The sequence below is a fragment of the Chionomys nivalis genome, chromosome 12, assembly GCF_950005125.1.
Source record: "Chionomys nivalis chromosome 12, mChiNiv1.1, whole genome shotgun sequence".
NCBI classification, from domain to species: domain Eukaryota; kingdom Metazoa; phylum Chordata; class Mammalia; order Rodentia; family Cricetidae; genus Chionomys; species Chionomys nivalis.
Genome location: NC_080097.1, coordinates 2,464,769 through 2,482,340, shown reverse-complemented (window position 1 = coordinate 2,482,340; position 17,572 = coordinate 2,464,769). Strand labels below are relative to the sequence as shown.

General features: G+C 47.7%; 1 protein-coding gene across 1 annotated transcript in view; it reads left to right on the top strand.

Annotated features, from left to right (window-relative positions):
- Ubac2 (UBA domain containing 2) overlaps window positions 1-17,572 on the top strand; it is a 149,421-nt gene that overhangs the window by 106,626 nt on the left and 25,223 nt on the right. Inside the window, exon 7 of the mRNA XM_057786303.1 lies at window positions 11,994-12,239. Coding sequence (XP_057642286.1) covers window positions 11,994-12,239 — 246 coding nt within the window. The remainder of the gene's footprint in view (window positions 1-11,993; window positions 12,240-17,572) is intronic.

The following is a 17,572-nucleotide window of genomic DNA, read 5'->3' as shown; positions in this document are numbered from 1 at the left end:
ATTTTTATTTTATGTTCATTGGTGCTTTCCCCGACTGTATGTCTGTGTGAGGGTGTCAGATCGCCTGGAACTGCAGTTACAGACAGGTGTGAGCTGCCGTGTGGGTGCCATGGATTGAATCCAGGCTGTCCTATCTAGGGACAAGTACCCCCTACCTTTAAGCCATCTTGTCAATCCAATATGATATTTTTCTATTGAGGGGTTTTATGTTGTGTTTGGCTGGTGTTTCTCTTGTTTATTTATCGTGTGTGCGTGTGTCTGTGTGTAAGATTAACTTTTACCTACTGTGATGCCCGGATTGGCCTCGGATCCCTGGACCCCACGGGCAGTATGTGGTAACTGACTTAAAATGGACAGGTGTGGCAGAGGACGCCGTGACTCCCAAGAGCGGGTCAGGACACAGCTGCTCTGCTCTGCTTTCTCTTGGGGAAGCCAGCTGCTGTGACCTGGAGATACAGAAACTCCCTTAGACACGGAAATGCCCATGGCAGGGGCTGAGCCTTTCTCTCAGCATTCAACACTAACTTGCCAGGTGTGCTCTTGACCCGTCTTGGAAGTTCATCTTCGGTCCTGTCAGGTCTTCAGATGAGTAGAGGGTGACTAACATCTCGACTGAATGCAGCTTCTTGAGAGACCTTTGAGTCATAACTGTTAGCAGGCTAAGCTGCTTCCAGATCCCTTCCTCACACATAAAAAGAACAGCCTGTGTGGCTGACAAACGCCTGCTGCTCTGAGCCATGCAGTTTTAAATAGTCTGTTTCTCCGGAGCCCGCATCTCATACCAGCATATAGACAGGATGCCATTTTCCGACCCAGAACACGGCATGTATCCACATCTATTCACTTTTGCTGCCCCACATGTAACCCTCGCACAGCTGCCGTTGAGACTCGCTTTCGCGGTTTTCTCCGTTTGCTTAATGCTGGTGTAGAGCAAGCAGGCTGTTTGGGGACAGCGTCCCTGTTGGGTTTACCCACGTTGTTCATCGCTTTTGTTACGTTTTCCACATTCATCGTCACTCAGTCAAGAAATACCTATCTGTTCCCATCTATGCCTTGTATTCTGCTAAATTCATTCTCCTGCCTAAGCCTTCTCCTGTAATGTTGAATACAAGTAGCACAAGGTGGGCAGAGGAGATGGCTGTATGAGTTTAGTGCTTACTGCACAGTGTGAGGGCCCGAGGCCAGGTCGCCAGCACCCAGCACAAGGCGGTCTTGTTGGAAGTTGTCCACATTGTACAATTTACTTCATCCTCCTGACTCCTGATACATAGTTTTCTTTAAAAAAAAAAAAAAAAAAAAAAAAAAAAAAAAAAAAAGAAAGTTCCAGCAGGTTTCTAAGACACTTTATTAGAAATGAGTAATATGAGATCTCTCTGATTTTGTTCTCAGCAGTTCAGAATCCCCAGTCAGGACAGTACAGTGGTTTTGCTGGCTACTCACAAGCTGATGTCATCACTTTTCCCTCACACAGAAGAGGCGAGGAGAAGTCAGCCTCCGACCCCGACACCACCACGCAGCCAGACTCTCTGCGTGCCATAGAGACAGTGATCCGTTCTAGCATGCTCACAAGAAACAGACACCTTTGAGGATCTCTAATGTGCAGGCTCATTCTTGGGGTGACCAGCAACGACTGCCGTTGACCTCATTGTTCTGTTAGCATTTCAGCGTGGCGGAGTAGGGGACTCCATCGGGGAGACATTCTCGCTCTTCCTGTCCGCTGTGCTCTGGAGCAGCCTGGCCATCAGAATAGTCAGTGTGCATCTGGGTGAAGAAATGAGTCCTCAGTGGGTCTGCTCTCGGGAGGGAGCTCGTGTGCTGCCCTTCAGATGCAGGGAGGTGTTTGCCCCCGGGCTTGTTTGGGTTGTGGAGATGCACGGGCTGTAGGGACTGGTCCCCAGGGACCCTGCTGGACCTCTTTGGGTCTCTGGGCTGGGGAAAGGGCTCAGCACCCGGTGTCACTGCGGGTCATGGTTTCTTGCCTCTGCTTGCTGTGGTTTCAGTGTGCTGTAAACAAGACCAGAGGATAGGTGAGGCCAGCTCTAACCCAGAGTGCTGACCTGTCCCCCGCCAGCAAACCGATGTCTCTGTTGACTCTGAGCCTGCTCTGGGGCTCCCTTCCTGAAGGGTTAATGGTGTGAAACCTGAGTCAGTGTACAGTTGACGTTCATATTTTCAGCGTCCTAAGAAGAAAACAATTTCCTGTTTTACATTCTCAGGCTTATGAGGAAATACCTGCTGTCGTTGCCATGTGGGGACTCCTGCCTATAACCTAGAGCCACACCCTGGGACCTTGGCCTAGATATCCCACAGATGCGGGCCCAGAGTCATCTCTGGTGGTTTGGTGCCAATGTCCCATTTCCTAAACAGGGTTCCCGACCTCCTGGCTGGATGCTCCGTTCTAGGCCTAGCTGGCCCCTCATGTATAGTGTGTGTCTGTTCCCTTTTGCTTTATCTTGTCATCTACTGTCTGGGCTGTTATCTTTGTTGCTGGCCCTCATACTGCTCTTTGGACATCCTGCCTCAGAACTGGTCCTGGCTTAGTTCCTCCTGGCCTGTTGCTGTGCAGATTCTAGCATCTGGCCTCACTTCTAAGATTTATTGTGTATGTGTATTATGGGTATGCACATGTGTGAGTACAGTTGCCCTTGGAACAGGAGTTCCAGGTGACTGTGAGCAGCCTGGTGTGAGTGCTAGGACTTGAACTCAGATCCTCTGGAAGAGCAGCACTCTTACCCTTAGCCACCTTCATTCTGTCCTTTCGCTCCTCCCTCCCTCCCTCCCTCCCTCCCTCCCTCGCTCCCTCCCTCCCTCGCTCCCTCCCTCCCTCCCTCTCTCCCTCCCTCCCTCGCTCCCTCTCTCCCTCCCTCCCTCCCTCTCTCCCTCCCTCTCTCTCTCCCTCTCTCCCTCCCTCCCTCCCTCTCTCCCTCCCTCTCTCTCTCCCTCTCTCCCTCCCTCCCTCTCTCCCTCCCTCCCTCTCTCTCTCTCTCCCTCCCTCCCTCCCTCCCTCCCTCTCTCCCTCTCTCTCTCTCTCCCTCTCTCCCTCCCTCCCTCTCTCCCTCCCTCTCTCTCTCTCTCCCTCTTTCCCTCCCTCCCTCCCTCTTTCCCTCCCTCCCTCTCTCTCTCTCCCTCTTTCCCTCCCTCCCTCCCTCCCTCTCTCCCTCCCTCCCTCTCTCTCCCTCTTTCCCTCCCTCGCTCCCTCTCTCCCTCCCTCCCTCCCTCCCTCGCTCCCTCTCTCCCTCCCTCGCTCCCTCTCTCCCTCCCTCCCTCTCTCTCTCCCTCTTTCCCTCCCTCCCGCTCTCTCTCCCTCCCCCCTCCCCCTCCCTGTCTTTGTTGGAGACTGTATCCAGGGCTTCACGCATGCTAAACAGGCATTCTACAACTTAACTCTTTTCCCCACTTATACTCTGATTCTAAAGCCCTTTTTTTCTTCAGCAAAACATGACTTTGAAGACAAGACTGTCTGAGACTGAGGATGTCACCCAGTATGCATGATGCCTGATGCACTCTGGGCGTGGTGGCACACATTTGTGCTGCTGGCTCTCAGGAGGTGGAGGCAAGGAGGATCCGAACTTAGAGTGAGTTCAAAGCGAGCTCGGCCTAATGAGACCCTGACTCAAGAAAACTAAAAGGAATCTTAATATAACCTAAGTAGTGCTATGGAGACTTAGGTAAAACCTTAATGTCATCATTCCTGTCCTATCTTTTCATAGAAGGTGATGTGATTATCAGCTATTCATAGGGAACTGAACTGCTAAGCTTTATGTATTCTAATCCACCGTGAATATCTGAAACATTGCACAGTTTGACGTCCAGGGTCACAGTGAAGTGCTAGACACATGTGCACTCTTCCTTCCCATGCGTGCTCCTGGCTCACCATCTGGGGCCTTTACAGAAGTCCACCTCTGGGTAGAGCAGACATGGATGAAGTCATAAAGCGTGCAATCACTTTTGCTCAGCTTCAGTTTCCCACCATGCTGCTGTAAAGAATGTAAGCCTTCAATAGTTGGGAAGACTCTGAGGACTGGCATTTCTGTCCCAACAAACACCTTGTTGAGATTTTATTTTGAGGGCTGGAGAGATGGGTCAGTGGTTACGAGTGCGTGTTGGTCCTGCTGAGGACCTGGCTTTGGTTCCTTGATTCCTGGCACCCACATGGGGTGGCTCACAACCATCCGTGACTCCAGTCCCAGGAACCGTTTCCCTCTTCTGATTGCTGTAGGCACCAAGCACACACATGCACACATACATACATACATGCAGATAAAATGCTCATACATGTAAAATAAACTGGATAAATTTTTAAAAATAAATATTTTATTTTGAAACATTGAATTTATATATTAATTTGATGAAAATTGGTATCTTAACCATTTTGAACTTCCAGTTCATGGATGGTAGTGTCTCTATTACTAGGGTTTATATGTATATGTGTGTGTGTGTCTTTATATATACAGATATATGTATATACATTCATCTACATACATGCATGCACACATGCACGCACATACACACACAAACACACACACACTCCACTCCTTATATTGTCCTTGGTTTTCCCTATCAAGGGCTCATATTTTCGCTGAGTTTATCGCTGACGGTTTGTTATTAGCATGTGCTTCTCCTTCGGGTGGTCTGTGCCTCATCTTGGATTGCCTTTAAGAGTTATTTTGTCCACTACAGTGCATCCAGAAGTAGATTTCATCTTCTTTTCCCTTGGGAACGTTTGCATTTTCAAGTTTATTGATTTGCTATGCATGGTGGGGTGGGGGGTGCTCACCTGGGGTCTGAGGATCCGCCCCCTCCTTCCCCGGAGCAGGCTCCTTTACCTGCCACACTCCTGGCCTGACTTGCATTATTTCTTGGTTCGTGTTGTTTCACTGTCTGATCCGCTGTCGTCCCTTTAGTTGTAATCCCATGCCGCCACATTCCCCCTTCTTCCTCTGGCTCAATGTGTGGTTTGTACTGTGTGCCAGCTCCTTGTGCGTTCCCTGTACCACCTCAGACTCTTCCCTCACAGGCCTGAAGGAGATGGAAGACAGGAACGTTGGGGAACAGACCAAGGTCATCACCCAGCTCACTGCTGCCTCCCACAGCCCCTGGCTCTGCTTCTGCAGGATTGGCATGTTCTGCCTTCACTTTCCAAGGACTCGTGAGGCCAGGCTCAGTGCTTTCTAGTTTCACTCCACATGGAACTGTCTCTGTTTTCATTTTCTTTGTTTTGTTGTACGGTTTTGATAATAAAGCCACGGGAGTGCTTGAGGCCACAAGTCCCACTTTGTGCCCTGTAGAGCCTGCTCCATTTTCCCCTTCGCTCCTGCCTCTGGGCCACATCCAGTGACCTCTCCCCGCTGCTTATCTGCTGCTGCATTTGCCAGATTTCCCTGGTTCAATTTCCTCACCCTGCAGCTACTGCTGGGCTCTGCTCACACATTTCCTACCATCCCTGCGGAACTCTAGGGTACTGCCGCCTTTTTCTCTTCTGCGTTCCTCCGGCCCCCATGCTACCTATTCCCACAGCTCAAATTCTAGGCACTAGTCAGTGGCTCCTAAATGCTTCTCCGCTTAACTCTTCTCTTGGGTCTCAGACTGGAGTTCTAACCACTTACTGTGCACCCATCCTGCACAGCATCTGTTTGGGATGTTGTCTTCAGTCTCCAGTGGCACCCTGTCGTGGGTCCTTGGTCCAATACTCCATTTCCTTACAGAGCGTGTCTGGTGGTCGCTGTCCTCATGTGTCTGTTGCCTTTCCTGTGCACTAAGGGCTTCACTGCCATGAGAGTAGAGTTTTCTCTGCTCTGTCCTCTACAGTGTTTTCAGTGCCCTTGCTGAAGTCACGGGATTTTGTATTAGTTGGGTTCTCTAGAATCCCAGAACTTAGAGAATGATGTAGCGTGAATAATAAAGACCCAGAGACAGATATTGGGGTTCAAGCTGAAAATCAGAAAAGCAAAGCAGCCAGCCACTGGCTCTTTCTTCTACCACAGACCAAAATGGGCGATCCTGCCTCCACGAATCCTCAGACTGAGTCTGAGAGAGCTGTCTCCACCCATTTTATATTCCTCTCCAGTGCTGGAATTAAAGGTGTGCACCACTCCCGCTGCCTGGCCTCTATGGCTAACTAGTGTGGCTGCTGGGATTTAAGGCGTGTGCCACCACTGCCCAGGGGGTATGACTGACTGGTGTGACTACTGTATATTCTGATCGTCAGGCAAGCTTTGTTAAAACACAAATGCTGTACTACTGTATTAACCCTTTTTGTCAAAAATTTAAAAGGCTATAACTAAGAAAAACTATATGCAATAGGCACAAGTATACAGCATATATAGGCAGTAAGTACATCAACAATGTCTAGTCCATTTGCATTTGACAAATTCAGGAAAATACTCCATTATCTATCCTATCTTGTTGAGTCCAAAACGTTGTACATAATTTACTTTCTATTCTAATTTACATTATCAAATTATCTTCTAATGTCTCTCAACTTTTTACACTTTATACCTCTTTAGTGAGTCTGGTAAACAAGAAAAACTATAGCTATAACTGTGTAGTCTTCAATTCCCTCAGAAACCCAAGAAGGAACTAATATTAACTGTATAAGCAGGAAGTGCAAGCAAGCGACTTCCAAAAAATGTGAGAAATGACAGACACAGCTGGCTGCCTGGACAGTCACCCAAAGTTTCTCTACAACATTGGGGCATCTGTCTTTGGCCTGCAGGCCTATCATATCCAATAGACTTCTCTGTGAAGCAGGACATTCTGAAGGGCTGTCTAGCCTTATCTTAACAGTGTTTGGCAGGCACTTTCTTTTGTGTCTCATGAATCGGTAACTATGTTGAGAGGTTCTTTAAAATCCATTAGTACCATGAGAATAGCATATAATTCTGACTTTTGGACAGAATCATAAGGGCTTTGATACATTTGACTTAATTTTTTTGATTTGTAACCTGCCTTTCCTGATTCATTTGCATCAGTATAGAATGTACAGGCTCCAGTTATTGGTGTGTCCGGTACAGTGTGGGGAAGGGTCCAGCTAGTTCTCTTTATAAGTCAATTCTCTTGCTTTTTTGGCATAGTTGTTAATCTCTCCCCCCCCCCACAAAAATTACTACAGGCTTTTTTCCAGGGTTCACTTTCTGCACATAATTTGTCAATTTCATCATTTTTTAAATATCTGCTAAGTCTATTCCTGCTAATTGGCGAAGTCTCAATTTTCCTTTTATAATTAATTCAGAGACCTTTTCTATGTAAGTTTTTAATTTTTTACTTGGTTTATGTTATAAAAAGATCTATTCTAAGATAATATCTTTCTTCTGCATTAAAATTCCTATAGAGGAATGTTTGGAGGGTAATGTGACCAGAATGGGGTTAAGATCCAGATCCACACGATCTGTATGTGCCTCCTATAATTTCTCTCCAATCAAAGTCAGTTCTCTTTCAGCATCAGTTGGTAATTTCCTGGGATTGTTTAAGTCCTTGTCACCATCTAAGGTTTTATTTAAATCAATCAGTCCATCAGATTTTATCCCAATAGTGGGCTATAGATGAAAAATGTCTTCTAGCATTCTTTGGAAGTCATTTAAAGTCTGTAATCAATCTCCTAATTTGCACCTTTGGGGCCTAATTTTATGTAAACCTGTTTTATAGCCTAAATAAGCAATAGAGTCTCCTCTTTGTATTTTTTTCAGAAGCAGTTTGTAATCCCCAACAAGGCAGAATTTCCTTTATTTCTTCAAAGATTCTTTCTAAAGTATCTGTATTTGAATCAGTTAGCAAAATGTTGTCCATGTAATGATAAACTATAGATTCAGGAAATTGCTTATGTATCATTTACAATTGGTTCCCTACAAAATATTGACACAGGGTGAGGCTATTCAACATTCCCAGTGGGAGAATATTTCATTGATATCTTTTAGCAGGCTGAGAATTATTATAAGTAGGCACTGTGAAGGCTAATTTTTCTCTGTCTTTTTCTTGTAAAGGTATAGTAAAGTAACAGTCTTTTAAATCAATAACTATAAGAGGCCATTGTTTAGGCAATAGAGGATGCAGAGGAATTCCAGACTGTAGAGAGCCCATAGGTTGAATTACCTTTTTAACAGCTCTTAAATCTGTTACCATTCTCCATTTTCCAGATTTCTTTTTAGCAACATATACAGGAGAATTCCAAGGACTGGTTGATGCTGAGAATCTAGTTGCTCCTCTACTAGCTATTCTAAAGCCTGCAGCTTCTCTGTTGTTAAAGACCATTGCTTAACCCATACAGGTTTGTCTGACAACTAATTTAAAGGTGGGGCTGTTGGGAGATCAGCAGCTGTTGTGCCCTGTTCTTGTACAACATGAGTGACCAATGGCTGTTCTTTGTACTATCTTGTAATATTTTTCCCAGAAACATATTTTTTTAAGATTTGTTTGTTTATTTATTTATTTATTTATTTATTTATTATGTATACAACATTCTGCTTCCATGTATGCCTGCGTGCCAGAAGAGGGCGCCAGATCTCATTACAGATGGTTGTCAGCCACCATGTGGTTGCTGGGAATCAAACTCAGGACCTCTGTAAGAGCAGCCAGTGTTCTTAACCACTGAGCCATCTCTCCAGCCCTCAGAAACATATTTTAATTTATGGTTTGTTTCTAAGATTGGGGAAATGTTAATCTGAGTATTCCATTGATGTAACAAATCACATCCCCTCAAATTCATTGCTATGTTAGCTACATATGGTTTTAATATTCCTCTCTGTCCTTCTGGCTCTATACATTCAGCCCATCTTGTGCTCTGCTTTGCCTGAGATAAAGTTCCAATTCCTAAAAACTGAAAATTTATCTCCTGAAGAGCCAATATGGATGCCAAGATTCTGGTAAAATTGTTACATTCGCACCTGTGTCTACCAACCTTCAATGATAATGTCATTTATTCGTATTTATAGTTTTGGTCATTGTTCATTCATAGAAGTTTGCCAAAATACTCAACTATGGTTTCTCCTGAATTTTTTCTCTCTTTTCTAGCTTTTCTGTTATCTAGAGCAGGATGGTTTCTTACAGTAGGCATTAGGATCTTTAATTGCTCTGTAAGGAGTTTCCTCTATGATGGCAGGAAATGACCGAACCAGATATGACACGGGGCCTGCGAGAGGCCCCTCAGGCAGTCACCTTGAATATGCCTTGTTGACCTACATTCATTAGTCCAATGACTGCCTTTGTGACCTTCTGCATCATCCAGAAGGGAGGGGCATTCTGAGTGGATTATGCTTGGAAAAAACATTGCTTCCAGGAACACCCTGTTTACAATCCCTTTTAAGGTGACCTTGTTCGCCACAACTGAAACCTCTGGAAATCACCTCTCCTATCCAAGTGTCATTGTCATGAGATTTAGTATTGATTGTATCTGAAACCCAGTCTTCCAAGGGTGCTTATCTTGCCTTTAATTATCCTTTTGCATTGAGAATTAGCATCCTCAAAAGTCGGTAAGTCAGTTACTATTTGTCTAGCTTCTGAATTTGGTATCATTCTATTTACTGCTGATGTCAATCTTTGTAAGAAATCTGTGAAGGTTTCTTTTGAACCCTGTATGACTTTAGTAAACAATTCAATCTTCATTGCTACTTCTTCAGTTCTGTCCCAAGAATTCAGAGCTGTTCCATGGCATAAATCCAGGGTGTGGTCATCATATACAATTTTCCTTTCTATAGTAACATATTCGCCTTCTCTAAAAAGTTGATCTTAGGAGATTTCCTTACCTCTAGCTTTACTCCGTTGTTCCATAGTCTTAGCCTCTCCTCTGAACCAGGTACTCCACTGCAATTGTGGACCAGGCTCTGAAACTGCCGTATCCAAGTCTGTCCAGTCTTAGGGGTAGTTCTATTACAAGCTGACCACACGTTTAACGTTTGCTTCACAAAAAGTGAGTGCATGCCATAGGAGACGATTGCTTTCTTCCTCCAATCTAACATTGCCATAGGAGTCCCTTCAGCTCTTCAGAGCCTCTAGCATTTGGTACTTCCTGTAAGGTACTGGGTATATTAAGGTTGGTTGTTCTGTCTTCAAACTGTCCAGCGTGTTATCATACAAAGACATAACTCCCATTGTAATAGTGTTTCCCAATTTTTTAATGTGGGAAAAATCTCTCTTCACTTATTCCCCCCTTAAATAATTCTCAATTTTGTCATCGAATCTGCCACCAGTGATGATGATGAAGAAGATGTGAGGCTGATTGCTGCTGCATAGAACAGTAAAAACCTGACTGGATTTCAAGGCAGCTACTAGTTTGACATCAGCCTGAGGAGGGGGTTTAGGGAGAGCCCGCAGGAGAGAAGAAAGAAACGCCTAGCTGGCAGGGCTGTGACTTCAGCCATGTGTAGCTCCAGCCTATGAAGGTGGCCGTAAAACCACAGGCAAATTGCTTTTTGTGAATTTGTACCCCCAAACATTGGGTGCTAGATGTAACACAAATAATAAAAACCCAGAGACATGGGGTTCAAGCTGAAGATCAAAAAAGCTCTTACCTTTACCTCTGACTGAAGTGGTGATCCTGTCTCCATGAATCCTCAGACTGAGACTGAGACCCGTCTCCTCCCATCTTATATTCCTCTCTAGTGCTGGGATTAAAGGCGTGCATCACTGCCTGGCCTCTATGGCTAACTAGTGTGGCTGCTGGAATTAAGGTGTGTGCCACCACTGCCTGGTCTGCATGGTTGACTAGTGTGGCTGCATTCTGATCTCAGACAAGCTTTATTTATTACAACACAAATACTATACCACTATAGAATGAACCCCCTCTATATTTATATGGAGAGGGGGGGTTCATTCTATATGTATATGAATATTTATAAATATGTATCTATATGTGGGAATTTATTGGAATGACTTACAGCCTGAGTCAAACAAGAACCCAGCAGCTGCTCAGTCTCACGAGGCCAGTGTCCCAGTTGGTCCTCTGTACGTGCTGGAGTCCCAAAGAAGTCGGCTTCAATGCCAGTGAAGGGATGGATGTGCTGGCAACCGAGAACTCATGCTGTAGACCAGGCTGGCCTTGAACTCACAGAGATCTGTCCGCATCTATATCCCCCACCCCAAGTGCTGGGATTAAAAGCGAGAGCCACCATCACCCGGTTAGTTTTTTTATGTATTAAAAGAATATGTCTGGTGATTTTTACCTAAAAAGCCATATTAAGAAGAAATCCTGAGGTTTCTCCTTCTATATAAATATCTTTTGTAACGATCTTTACAACAAATAGATTTGATTGTAAAAAGTATTTTCCACAAGTATCTATTGCTAACTAATATTAATGAGTAACTGAACATCTAGAGAAAGAGCCATGTTTGGGTAAATTCGGGGTTTACGTGCCCTTCCTTTCTGGCCCTGTGTGTCCCTCGGGCATCTGCCAGTGGGGCACCACAGAGTTGCTTCAGTGTGAGATTGTTTGGATAACCAAACCTTTTTTGTATTTTGTAACTTAGTTTGTATGTAAGCCAGAAGTCAATCTTGGTGTCTGCCCCAGGATCGTCCACCTGGCTTCTTCAGATGGGCTCCCTCACCTGGACCTAGGGCTTGCAGGCTGTTAGGTCAGTGAACCCCAGGGATTCATATGATCCAGCCTCCCCAGCACGGGGTACATGCACATGCAGCCAGGTCTGGCTGGGAGCCAGGGACCGAATTCAGGTTTCCATGCTTGTCTGACCAGGCCGTCTCCCAGCCCCTGGATTTTTTTAAAAATTGAGACATCCTCCTTACAACTGTATCTGTACGTGGTATGTGAAATGGTCAGGCCTTTGCTAACTCCTGATTACAGAGCAAGCCTGCCTTACTGAGTAAGTTCAATCCGCATTGGTTTGTGTGTCAAGTAGTGCGCTCACAGCAGGAGTGTTTAGGAGCGCTGTGTGCTTGGCCACAGCTAGAAAGTGCCATTGGAGACATTGTCACTATCGAGTCCCTGTTAAATACACCATCTCAATCTTTGTTACGTTTGAACAATCAGCTGGGTGTTTTCTCTTAGATTTCAGGCATGTGCTATGACCGCAAAGTGTTCCAGGTTCACCAGCTGCTTCGCATCCCTGGCAGGATGGCCCGGTTCTCCTCCTGGGCCCTCGAGCCCATCTTCTCTTCTTCAGAGCCAACCAGCGAGGCCAGAGTTGGGATGGGAGCCACCGTGGACATCCAGAGGCAGCAGAGGATGGAGCAGCTTGACCGGCAGCTGATGCTCTCTCAGTTTGCACAAGCGAGACGGCAAAGGCAGCAGCAGGTGAGACCTGCGTGCCGGCCCTGAGGTGTGAGGGCGGCGTGTGCGTGTGTGCACACACTGCGTGTGAACCTGTGAGCCTCTGATGTAGTGTTTGCAGGAGACTGAGAATTTAGGGTGGCCTTTGTCAGTGTCAGGGGTTTGGTTTTTAAGGTAACAAAATACATCAAGCTGAGCAGTTGATCAGAATGGACATTCTCATTCTTAGCATTATTTCGGAGAGAAACACCAACCTAGTTAGCAAGATAGGATATGTATCAGTGTTTGTAATCTTGTCAAAGCCACAGCATCTTCCTGTTAAAGGGCTAGTCATGTGCCCTGGATGAGGAACGAACGCAAAGCTTCACAACTGTCCTGGGTTAAAGTGAGCACAGATAAGAAAGCCTGACAGGAACAGCCAGTGATTACATCATATAAATGTGTGCCATTAGCAACCAGGGGCCATTGCACAGTTACCTCCAAGTACCACATTAGCCAAAACTCCAACGCAACACTTGTCTTTCAAGGGGCACAAGGAAAGGGGAAGTTGCTCTCGACCCAGCCACAATGTCTGGCATCTTCCTTGGACACTTGTATGACCCAGGACACTGGACTCTTCACTTCCGAACTCCTCCTTCATCTATGGGGTGCTGAGAGATGCAGGGTTTTCTGCTGCCCTCTCTCTGTCTCCTGCCTTCTTCCCCAGGTGTGAGGCGATAGGGCTTTAGGTCTCAGTGGCCTACAGAATTGAACTCTGACTAGTCTGATGTTTTTGTGCCCCTATTGGGAATGTGGGTTCCAGGGTTTATATTTTGGAAGGGAGTGTGGGATAGAAGAGAAAGAAACCAGAGTCGTCCGTACAGACCTGTTTGACTTTGACGTTACTTTGGAGCACACGATGCAGGTGTATGGCATACATGTTCGAAGACAGCTGGCGCGTGCTCTTGTAGGGAGCTCAGAGATGTGGGGGTGGGAAGGACATGAGAACAGAGAGCACGGAGCTGCATGAGAAGGATTCTGTCTATAGTCAGCACAGGCGGGAGTGAAGCCTGTGATTGACAGGAGGCAGTGGATCCACAAGACCCTCGAGAAGAGGGGAAGGATGGGTGGGATGGCCGTAGAGAGCCCAGCAAGGCCTGGCTGCTCAGTCTTCCTGGCCCCTTTGTAGGTTCTGTGGTGCACCGTGGTGAGTGGGTTTCTAGTGTCTGTGGCCTGCCTTGGGGAAAAGAAATTCTAGTTTCTGTGCCTTACTCCTGGACGGGATAGTGGGCGAAGGCTAGAGAGACCTTGCTTCAGAGGCTTCCAGAGTCTTCACCTCAAAGAGCCCAGAACATCAAAATGTCAGACTTTGGGGCATGATACTCTGAGCCCTAATCTCTTTTCATAAGAAAACCATTTCTTTTGGATTAGGGCCCACTGAATGACCTCACTTGGCCTTAATTAACCATTGAAGACCCTGTGTCTAAATCCCATCCTGCCGAGGCAGTAGGCTTTCAACATACAGACTCATGGTTCCGCAGAGTCAGTGCCCAGTGTTGGTTGGCACTACGTGCTCATTTTTTCTTGAGAGTGGTCTATCAAGCTTACTGCTGTCCGCTGATGGCAGATTAGCTAGTCCACAATGTCAGTACATGGGTAGTGGGTACATGGGGTGTATAACCTCTGTCCTGTCGCCATGGCTACTTCTCCTGAACCAGGGCGAAGACGGGCAATAATAAGGTTGTTATCATTCCGTCTGCCTCCTGCTTGGTGCCTTTATTATGATGGATGTCTGTGGTAGGAATTAATCTGGGAAAACAATAAAACAGCCAACACACTTCCCGAGAGTCCCTTTAGCTGTGCTCATTGCCTTCCGTCAGGTGTCCTTGGCCCTTACCTTCCAGCTTCCTGGCTGACCAACCCAGCAAATCTGCAGGCTGCATTTTATTACCCACAGGCCACTTCTCTTTATGCGAAGTGGATGACTGAGGGAACTAACCAGCTCCTCCCGTGGGAGGAGTTCCCTTCTGCCTTCCAGCGATCTCCCTGCGCAGTGCCCAAGAAGAGCCCTGAGCATTTTCAAGAATATCCCTGAACCATACTTGGCCATTGTCTTCCTGTCGTACCGGTTGTCATAGGCTCACAACTTGTGGCAGGTGTGAGCTAGTAGAGGTGTTGGTGCAACAGAAGTGGTTGGCATGGTGTCTGGCATATCTGCCTTTCTGGCGCCCTTGTGCCCTCTGGCCCTGCCCGTGCTGACTCCTGGTGTGCCCTTTCATTGTGGCAGCGGGTTTCTGCTGGGCTTCCAGGGCCTGCAGACTGATGGGTCTCCACTGCACACACTGAAATCACATAATTATTCTTGGGCGGTTTCTAGTATAGCATAGTTTTCTGTGGGGATATAGTTCTCTGCAATTGATATATTCCCTGCCTGGGACCCCAGGAGCCAACATGTTCTCTTATGGCTGCCTTCAGATGCCACGCGGTGTCTCTGTCCACCACACGCTCTTTTCCCACCCTCTCTTCCGCCCTGAGAATGCATTCCCACTGGCGCTGGGAACGGCACCAGCTCTTGTTTGTGGATCTCTCTGCTCTCTGCTACGCCTCTCCACTCTCCAAGGGCCTGAAGTTCAGAGCAGGAAAGCATCCTGGACAGCCAAGAGCATCTGCCCTAAGCTTCATTACCACAGCCTGCTGAACTTCCCCATGGGCTGTTTGACCCTTTATCTTTATGCACGGTAGACCAGTACACAGTAATCTTCCGCCTGGTAAACCACCATGGAAGATTCCCGTGTTTGTGTGTGAGTGAGACCTTTGTATACCAGTTATTCTGGTCTGGGGGAAGGGCTTGTTTTCATAGATTTTTCCAACACATTTGTTCTTAATGCCTATCCTACGGTGGACCCAGGGCTGCCGTCTGTTGTGGGGCTTCAGGTCAGCCAGCTTGCTGCAGGGCTAGCTACCTCACTTGCAGACTGGCGTGCTTCACGTATTACTAGCAAGGACACCATGTGCTATGCCAACCACTTGCCCCTGGCCCCACCCAGTTCAGTCCTGCTCTTGGAAATGTGCCCGTCTATCTGGAGCTCTCCCCTTACTCAGTGGGCTGCTTTCAAGGCCACACAAGGCCACCCAAGCAGTTAACCACTGGGCCAAAGCCCCAAGGCCATGCCGTTGAAGTTCCTGGACCCAGTTTATATCTATGGGATGGCCTTCCCTCTCCCCCAAATGGACTCGTGCTCTTGTGCCCTGGGGTCTCCCAGAAACACATTGCTGCTGCACTCGCTGCCCCTTCTCAGTCCCACCATCTTCAGCCCACAGGCTGTCCTGGCTCCCTGCTCCTGTCTGCAGCGGCCCAGCACTCCACCCCTCCACCCCTTGCCCCTGCTCAAGTGAGATGTCAGGTCTCCTTTACATCCGTTGGTTGTTCCTGCCCCTATCATTGCCACCACCCGAGTTCATGCCTGCTCCGACGGCAGTGTCTGCCCCGTTGTTTGCTCCATCAGTGGTCTCTGAAACATCGCTCCCCTTGAAATCTTTCAGGGGTTCTTCTTAGCTGTTAGGGTAGTTTACACACGGCCCCTGCCTCCTTCCCACAGTGCACCGCAAGCCTTGCTGAGCTCTTTGCAGTTCATCAGAGCTCTCGCCTCCCGCGGCCACCCAGCTCTGCCGCACAGGGAAAATTGTGTTTGTTGTTGGGTTTTTTGCCTGCCTGGTTCCACTCTCCAGTTTTCCTGGCAAATAGTTATGTCTCTGGGAAGCCTTTTCCGTCTCCCACTGGGTCCTAGTTTCTTTGCCTAACACTTAGCCCAGCTCTCACCAGGGACCAGCTCACCTATGCAATGTGATGGGATGCAGAGAGCAGGCTGTCTGCTTCCCCAGTGCACAGATAACAGGGCACTAATAGGAGCTTAGCAAATATTTGGGGAACTGATGAGTAAATGTGTGTGCTGTAAATATAGACAGGGTTACTTCGAATGTTGATGCCAGCTTAACAGTCGGAGTTGGTAAGGCACACGCCTGTCCTGCAAGGACAAGCTGAAAACAAGTCATGACAGACAGACCAAGCTCATGTTTAGGCTAACAGAGCAGCCAGGAAGAAAGCAGGAAGTTCAGGAAGAGCAGGTGTTCACTCTGACAAAAGAGCTTCCGCAGGAGGGAGGCACTGGGGGGGAGGAGGGGACTGTGGCAGGACACTGAGAAGCACCATGCAACCCGTGCCTTGGTGTGAGATAGCCCATGCTCACATCTGCCGTAGCAACGTGACGGTGACCTCACGTTTCCGCGAGCATTGCTGGCGGTGACCTCACGTTCCCACAAGCATTGCTGATGGTGACCTCACGTTCCCACAAGCGTTACTGGCGGTGACCTCACGTTCCCGCAAGCATTACTGGCGGTGACCTCACATTCCTGAGAGCATTGCTCCTCAGCTGTGCTGCTCTTGCAGATTTTTGTCGTCTCTCCAGGACTTTCCTCATCTGGGGTTGGAGACCGATGACTGGACAGAGTCAGTATCAGGAGCCTTGTATTCAGGAAGCCCAGACGTGGTGACGCTCCAGGTGTGCTCCGACCCTCCCGCAAGTAGTTATGCTTTTCCCCTGGGCTAGTTGAGTTAAAAAACTGGCCTTACTATTTAATGTGTCTGTCTGTGATGTGTGTCTGTCATCAGTTCACTCAGCAACACTGACACGTTAGCTCTGTTCTCCCAGCCTCACGTCTCTGTGCTGACACAGCTGCTGGCTCCAGTAGGGCACAGTCACTTTCCTATAGTGTCTGCTTGCTGCTGCCAGGGCCAGTGTTTATATGGAGGTGGGGGTCTCACTATGTAACTCTGACTATCCTGGAACTCATTGTGTAAACCAGGCTAGTTACAGACTCAGAAATCCGACTGCTCTGCCCGTCCTTGCACCACCTTGCCAGCCATGGGCTGTCGTGTTAGTCCCTGCTGGACGTGAGCTCTTGAAGGAAAGAAGACAGTTTTACCCATTTGTGCCTTTCTGGACTCTAGTGCAGTGAGCACAGTGCCCCGTGAGTGTGCAGGACATGTCCTGCCTCCCCCAGTCCGCAGCCGCTGAAGGTGAAGCAGTGGTGGGGGAGGGTCCTGCCAGACCGTGTGCCCCCGAGGCTCAGCGTCCCTGCAGTCTAGGGTGCTTGAAGGAATCTGGAAGAGGTCATCATTTGGGGTGCCAGGGCCCCAAGAGAAAAAGACTAGGGTCCCCAAACACTGTGGGAACTGAGACTGCTGTAAGGAGCTGACAGTAATGGGTCAGGGGTGGCGACCACAGCTGTCCGCCTGCAATCCCAGCACTCCAGAGGCAGATGTAGGACAGTCACAGGTTAGAGGCTGCCTGGGCTGTGAAGTGGGGGTGTCTGAGTAG